The sequence below is a fragment of the Gigantopelta aegis genome, chromosome 12 (genome assembly GCF_016097555.1).
Source record: "Gigantopelta aegis isolate Gae_Host chromosome 12, Gae_host_genome, whole genome shotgun sequence".
Lineage (NCBI taxonomy): Eukaryota > Metazoa > Mollusca > Gastropoda > Neomphalida > Peltospiridae > Gigantopelta > Gigantopelta aegis.
The window spans coordinates 18,526,329-18,535,247 of NC_054710.1; the positions used below are offsets into that span (position 1 = coordinate 18,526,329).

Consider the following 8,919-nt stretch of genomic DNA (forward strand, 5'->3'; position numbering starts at 1 on the left):
GTCATGGTGTGGGCAGCCATCTCACACACTGGCAGAACTGACCTGGTCCACGTGCAGGGCAACCTGAATGCACAGGGCTACATTGACCAGATCCTCCGGCCACACATCGTTCCAGTTATGGCCAACGCCAACGCAGTGTTCCAACATGACAACGCCAGGCCTCACACAGCACGTCTCACAACGGCTTTCCTACAGAACAGCAACATTAATGTCCTTCCTTGGCCATCAATATCACCGGATTTGAACCCAATTGAGCATCTATGGGACGAGTTGGACCGACGCCTCCGACAGCGACAACCACAGCCCCAGACCCTGCCCGAGCTGGCAGCAGCCTTGCAGGCCGAGTGGGCCACCATCCCCCGGGACGTCATCCGTACTCTGGTTGCTTCAATGGGCAGGCGGTGCCAGGCAGTTGTCAACACACGCGGAGGCCACACCCAGTATTGACTCCAGATGACCTTGACCTTGGTGGTGTGTCCTATCACTTACTCACAATGGACTAGAGTGAATTGTGAACAATCCTGCAACATTTGGTAATTATCGGACTCACCATTCAATAATTAAATCAATTCTCCAAATGTTACGACAATGTGGTTTTGCGTTTCTTCTTTTGAAGAGTATATATATATATAGATACGTATGTCATGTAAGAGTGCAAATGTTCATTCATTATCATTTGAATCGGGTGATTGCCAAATAACGTCATTTGGTAAATGACATACTTTTGATAAGCGAGGCCATTTCCACTAGTTACGGTTTTAACGTGCTCCTATACCTCTATGGTTTTGAACACGTCTGCCCCGAATTGGAAGGACTTGTCTGATTTGTATTTAGTTTATATTTCATGAATGTGAATGAAGGGAATGTGTCAAAACATTTACAATGTCGTGGAAAGTGTTTAGTTTTTGTCAACAGCTGTAGAACAAAGCTTACAAGTAAGTTTCAGGCATAAATAGGATTTCAAAACAAACGAAACATCGTGAACTTGTTTTGACGATGCTTCTGTAGCCGTTACATTTCTTTGGCCACCGACCGAGTCTCATTACATTAGCGATGACTTTTCATCAATGCGTATGTCTACTCTGCTATAGCATTTTCCATTAATTTATCAGATAAAATGTCCATTAATTTGTCACATAAAAAGGTGCACTATTATATGGTATCTGTGTCACAGTTCTATTGCTTTTTTTTTATCTTTCATGTGTTTTTTTCTCAAAATATCTAAATATGGTTGCCTGAATAATCGGGCTAGTTACATAAAAATAGTGCAAGTCTGGGTGGGGGGGGGGGGGGAAGGTAGGCGTGGCTTAATTTGTTTTTGATTCATCAAGATTTGAATGAAAAAAAGTAAGCACCTCTCAACCAGTCAGATTTGCCATACATGTATGAAATTATTGGAAGGTAGAATCCAAACACATGTTCTGAACAATGTATTTTTAACATGGAATTTCAGTTGTTAAACTCCTCGTCGGTGGACACATTGTTCTAGTCTGTGCACCATGACTGATATATCAAAGGATGTGGGATGTGCTATCCTGTCTGTAAGATGGTGCATATAAAAGATCCCTTACTACTAATGGAAAAATGTAGTGGGTTTCCTGTCTGAGACAATGTCAAACATTTGACATCTAATAGCAGATGATTGATAAATCAATGTGCTTTAGTGGTGTCGTTAAGCAAAACAAACAAAATTTTTTCAGTTGTTAAAAAGTTTCCGTTATATGGAAACATGTTTCAATGGTAACAAACTGCCCCCCTCCTCTCTCTCCTCTCCTCTCCTTCCCCCTCCCCTCCCCTCCCCCTCCCCCTCTCTCTCTCTGTCTCTCTCTCTCTCTCTCTCTCTCTCTCTCTCTGTGTCAGTGAACCAAGTTTTAAAATAGTCATGTGTTTTCAGAAGTACTGTTGTGTTGCTTAAAAAACATTGGTATTTAATGACTGAAACGTATCTTTTTCAGGAAAGACGTGATGTCATCGAAGACATGTTTCAGGAAGTCGGAGAGTCGGACTTTGTTCTGCCTGATTTACATTTTCAAAAACTGTAAGTTAGTGGCATTGTCAGGATGCTTGTTAATATTCCCAGTGGTGTTGCAAGGATAAATAGGTATACTGTGATATTTTATCAACTCAACGTGGATTTATCCAAACGTTCTGCTGGTCCGAACATTGGCCTCTTCCCAAAAGAAAGTGGCACTAAAAATTCCAAATTTCTATGCTATATACATGTATTCCCAATACATATATTTAATTATGTCTGTTGTAATAAATTAATTTAACAATGGTGCACTGCATCATTCAAAAGCCTGAAAGAATATTCCACGTGTGATTTACTGGCGCTGAATTTCCCAGTCACATCAGGCAGTGGACCCTGGCAACAATCCTGGATAAATCCATAACTATACGAACCGCGGTCCAGTTTTGTATATCACAGTTTTACTGGAAAAAAGCTCATGGATAGGATTATTCAAGGAATACACCCTTATTTGTGCTTAAGCCCATTCCCTCATCACAATAAATAACTACTACACACTAACAAGATGTGCACACAGTATATTCAATACAGCACAGAGTGCAACATTGAATATAGAAATAATGGACACAGTATATTCAATACAGCACATAGGGCAACATTGAATATAGAAGTAATAGACACAGTATATTCAATACAGCACAGAGGGCAACATTGAATATAGAAGTAATAGACGCAGTATATTCAATACAGCACAGAGGGCAACATTGAATATAGAAGTAGTAGACGCAGTATATTCAATACAGCACAGAGGACAACATTGAATATAGAAGTAATAGACACAGTATATTCAATACAGCACAGAGGGCAACATTGAATATAGAAGTAATAGACGCAGTATATTCAATACAGCACAGAGGGCAACATTGAATATACATGTAGAAGTAGTAGATGCAGTATATTCAATACAGCACAGAGGGCAACATTGAATATAGAAGTAGTAGATGCAGTATATTCAAACAGCACAGAGGGCAACATTGAATATAGAAGTAATAGACACAAAATATGCCATAACAGCTGACTTGAGATAGGAATTGTTACATTTTTAAAGAATACTCTGAACTAGACAGTGTTTATATACAATGTGACTATATATACAAAGGCCGTGTATATAGCCTCCACTAACGAGGGCTGGCTATATTCACAGCAAAACTGTATACAGGCGGTAAATAAGTACATGTATTTGATTGATCCATATTACCGAACCAATTGGAACAGGAGTAATACATACTAAGTACTATATGAACAGTGCATTTTCTGAACAGGGGAGGGACTGGGGAAGTATATGAATTTAGTGGAACCTTTTGTGTACTTTTTTCCATAGATATATGAATAGCGTCATATTGTCCCTACAGTACTAACAAAAAATTAATAATAAAAAGTAAGTAAATAAATAATAATAATAATAATAATAATGATAATGAATAAATAAATAAATAAAAACTATTATAAATTATCAGCTGCTGAGGTAGATTAACTGAAAGAGAAACTAACTACGGACAGTACACAAACTAACAACAGGGTTTGAACTTAATAATTTTTCACTGAGTGCAATTTTGAGGCTGCTTACGTAAATTTAAAAAAAAAAAAGTTAATTTTATAGCAAATAAATATGACTAAAAGGTTATTTTTCTGTATTTAGTCACATTTCAAAAGCTCAAAATTGTAAGGGGCAATAAAACTTAAAATACATTTTTTTTATAGGTTACTAGTAAAGCTGAGACCACTCCCGGGTCCTTCTCTAAATTTATGTAATGTTTCTGTAACAAACACCCAACCAACCCACCCCACCGTGACGTGATTTTACCAACATTATAATACAAGTAATAATAATAATAATAATACACAATTATACTATACTACTACTATTACTACTACTACTATTCTGCTACTACCTTTTTTGGGTGGAGGGGCGGTGTTTTATCTGGAGGAGTTTTGGCTATAAAAATGCACGATTAACGTGCGTGCACACACACAAACGGCAGACTGAACTTGTCCCTGCACGTAGAACTGGATTCAACTGGGTTAGGTAATAATTAGCCAACCTTTGGACGACAAAACATGCAACAGTACACTGGTGGGTTTTTTACGCTATACATTAAAACCGAAATACTACTTTGCGAACCAGTCAAAATAATTTGCACACGCGCCTGATAATAATAATAATAATAATAATAATAAATGGTGAGTTCATGTTCCGACTGTTTATTATTTTATTTCAGCGTATTCGCGGTTATTTTTGTCATGAAATAATATATTTTTTATTATTTGTCATGTATATAGCCGGCCCTCATTTCCCAAGTCTCTATACACGGCGATCGTTTATATAAAATCCAAAAATCCATTATACGGTTGTCATATATGTAGCCTCATCACTACAAGTCTGTTTTTCCGTATTTTAAATGTCTCATTTAAAGAAGAGTTCCAAATTTTAAAACTGAATCATGTCATGGAATTCCCTCGATCGTAGTTCAATTAAAATGTTTTTGATCATACAATAACTAGGTTTGGTATTCCAAATGAATGTAATTTCCATCTATAATGCATATTTCGAGAAATAAGGCCCACTAAATCCGTGATTGAGCTCCTTTAATACAACACCGAGGATAACATTGAATATAGAAGTAATAGACACAGTATATTAATACAGCACAGAGGATAACATTGAATATAGAAGTAATAGACGCAGTATATTCAATACAGCACAGAGGATAACATTGAATATAGAAGTAATAGACTCAGTATATTAATACAGCAAAGAGGATAACATTGAATATAGAAGTAATAGACACTATATTAATACAGCACAGAGGATAACATTGAATATAGAAGTAATAGACAGTATATTAATACAGCACAGAGGATAACATTGAATATAGAAGTAATAGACAGTATATTAATACAGCACAGAGGATAACATTGAATATAGAAGCAATAGACACTGTATATTAATACAGCACAGAGGATAACATTGAATATATAAGTAATAGACTCAGTATATTAATACAGCACAGAGGATAACATTGAATATATAAGTAATAGACACAGTATATTAATACAGCACAGGATAACATTGAATATAGAAGTAATAGACAGTATATTAATACAGCACAGAGGATAACATTGAATATAGAAGTAATAGACACAGTATATTAATACAGCACAGAGGATAACATTGAATATAGAAGTAATAGACGCAGTATATTAATACAGCACAGAGGATAACATTGAATATAGAAGTAATAGACTCAGTATATTAATACAGCACAGAGGATAACATTGAATATAGAAGTAATAGACAGTATATTAAATACAGCACAGAGGATAACATTGAATATAGAAGTAATAGACACAGTATATTAATACAGCACATAGGATAACATTGAATATAGAAGTAATAGACGCAGTATATTCAATACAGCACAGAGGATAACATTGAATATAGAAGTAATAGACTCAGTATATTAATACAGCAAAGAGGATAACATTGAATATAGAAGTAATAGACACTATATTAATACAGCACAGAGGATAACATTGAATATAGAAGTAATAGACAGTATATTAATACAGCACAGAGGATAACATTGAATATACAAGTAATAGACAGTATATTAATACAGCACAGAGGATAACATTGAATATAGAAGTAATAGACACTGTATATTAATACAGCACAGAGGATAACATTGAATATATAAGTAATAGACTCAGTATATTAATACAGCACAGAGGATAACATTGAATATATAAGTAATAGACACAGTATATTAATACAGCACAGGATAACATTGAATATAGAAGTAATAGACAGTATATTAATACAGCACAGAGGATAACATTGAATATAGAAGTAATAGACACAGTATATTAATACAGCACAGAGGATAACATTGAATATAGAAGTAATAGACGCAGTATATTAATACAGCACAGAGGATAACATTGAATATAGAAGTAATAGACTCAGTATATTAATACAGCACAGAGGATAACATTGAATATAGAAGTAATAGACAGTATATTAAATACAGCACAGAGGATAACATTGAATATAGAAGTAATAGACACAGTATATTAATACAGCACAGAGGATAACATTGAATATAGAAGTAATAGACTCAGTATATTAACACAGCACAGAGGATAACATTGAATATAGAAGTAATAGACACAGTATATTAATACAGCACATTGAATATAGAAGTAATAGACACAGTATATTAATACAGCACAGAGGATAACATTGAATGTAGAAGTAATAGACACTGTATATTAATACAGCACAGAGGACAACATTGAATATAGAAGTAATAGACACAGTATATTCAATACAGCACAGAGGGCAACATTGAATATAGAAGTAATAGACGCAGTATATTCAATACAGCACAGAGGGCAACATTGAATATACATGTAGAAGTAGTAGATGCAGTATATTCAATACAGCACAGAGGGCAACATTGAATATAGAAGTAGTAGATGCAGTATATTCAAACAGCACAGAGGGCAACATTGAATATAGAAGTAATAGACACAAAATATGCCATAACAGCTGACTTGAGATAGGAATTGTTACATTTTTAAAGAATACTCTGAACTAGACAGTGTTTATATACAATGTGACTATATATACAAAGGCCGTGTATATAGCCTCCACTAACGAGGGCTGGCTATATTCACAGCAAAACTGTATACAGGCGGTAAATAAGTACATGTATTTGATTGATCCATATTACCGAACCAATTGGAACAGGAGTAATACATACTAAGTACTATATGAACAGTGCATTTTCTGAACAGGGGAGGGACTGGGGAAGTATATGAATTTAGTGGAACCTTTTGTGTACTTTTTTCCATAGATATATGAATAGCGTCATATTGTCCCTACAGTACTAACAAAAAATTAATAATAAAAAGTAAGTAAATAAATAATAATAATAATAATAATAATGATAATGAATAAATAAATAAATAAAAACTATTATAAATTATCAGCTGCTGAGGTAGATTAACTGAAAGAGAAACTAACTACGGACAGTACACAAACTAACAACAGGGTTTGAACTTAATAATTTTTCACTGAGTGCAATTTTGAGGCTGCTTACGTAAATTTAAAAAAAAAAAAGTTAATTTTATAGCAAATAAATATGACTAAAAGGTTATTTTTCTGTATTTAGTCACATTTCAAAAGCTCAAAATTGTAAGGGGCAATAAAACTTAAAATACATTTTTTTTATAGGTTACTAGTAAAGCTGAGACCACTCCCGGGTCCTTCTCTAAATTTATGTAATGTTTCTGTAACAAACACCCCAACCCACCCCACCGTGACGTGATTTTACCAACATTATAATACAAGTAATAATAATAATAATAATATACAATTATTACTATTACTACTACTACTACTACTACTACTATTCTGCTACTACCTTTTTTGGGTGGAGGGGCGGTGTTTTATCTGGAGGAGTTTTGGCTATAAAAATGCACGATTAACGTGCGTGCACACACACAAACGGCAGACTGAACTTGTCCCTGCACGTAGAACTGGATTCAACTGGGTTAGGTAATAATTAGCCAACCTTTGGACGACAAAACATGCAACAGTACACTGGTGGGTTTTTTACGCTATACATTAAAACCGAAATACTACTTTGCGAACCAGTCAAAATAATTTGCACACGCGCCTGATAATAATAATAATAATAATAATAATAAATGGTGAGTTCATGTTCCGACTGTTTATTATTTTATTTCAGCGTATTCGCGGTTATTTTTGTCATGAAATAATATATTTTTTATTATTTGTCATGTATATAGCCGGCCCTCATTTCCCAAGTCTCTATACACGGCGATCGTTTATATAAAATCCAAAAATCCATTATACGGTTGTCATATATGTAGCCTCATCACTACAAGTCTGTTTTTCCGTATTTTAAATGTCTCATTTAAAGAAGAGTTCCAAATTTTAAAACTGAATCATGTCATGGAATTCCCTCGATCGTAGTTCAATTAAAATGTTTTTGATCATACAATAACTAGGTTTGGTATTCCAAATGAATGTAATTTCCATCTATAATGCATATTTCGAGAAATAAGGCCCACTAAATCCGTGATTGAGCTCCTTTAATACAACACCGAGGATAACATTGAATATAGAAGTAATAGACACAGTATATTAATACAGCACAGAGGATAACATTGAATATAGAAGTAATAGACGCAGTATATTCAATACAGCACAGAGGATAACATTGAATATAGAAGTAATAGACTCAGTATATTAATACAGCAAAGAGGATAACATTGAATATAGAAGTAATAGACACTATATTAATACAGCACAGAGGATAACATTGAATATAGAAGTAATAGACAGTATATTAATACAGCACAGAGGATAACATTGAATATAGAAGTAATAGACAGTATATTAATACAGCACAGAGGATAACATTGAATATAGAAGCAATAGACACTGTATATTAATACAGCACAGAGGATAACATTGAATATATAAGTAATAGACTCAGTATATTAATACAGCACAGAGGATAACATTGAATATATAAGTAATAGACACAGTATATTAATACAGCACAGGATAACATTGAATATAGAAGTAATAGACAGTATATTAATACAGCACAGAGGATAACATTGAATATAGAAGTAATAGACACAGTATATTAATACAGCACAGAGGATAACATTGAATATAGAAGTAATAGACGCAGTATATTAATACAGCACAGAGGATAACATTGAATATAGAAGTAATAGACTCAGTATATTAATACAGCACAGAGGATAACATTGAATATAGAAGTAATAGACAGTATATTAAATACAGCACAGAGGATAACATTGAATATAGAAGTAATAGACACAGT

At 34.0% G+C, this 8,919-nt stretch overlaps 1 protein-coding gene across 1 annotated transcript in view; it reads left to right on the forward strand.

Annotated features, from left to right (window-relative positions):
* LOC121386179 overlaps positions 1-2,288 on the forward strand; it is a 28,194-nt gene extending 25,906 nt beyond the window's left edge. Inside the window, exon 6 of the mRNA XM_041516990.1 lies at positions 1,956-2,288. Coding sequence (XP_041372924.1) covers positions 1,956-2,097 — 142 coding nt within the window. The 3' untranslated portion in view covers positions 2,098-2,288. The remainder of the gene's footprint in view (positions 1-1,955) is intronic.
* The last annotated feature ends 6,631 nt before the right edge of the window (positions 2,289-8,919 follow it).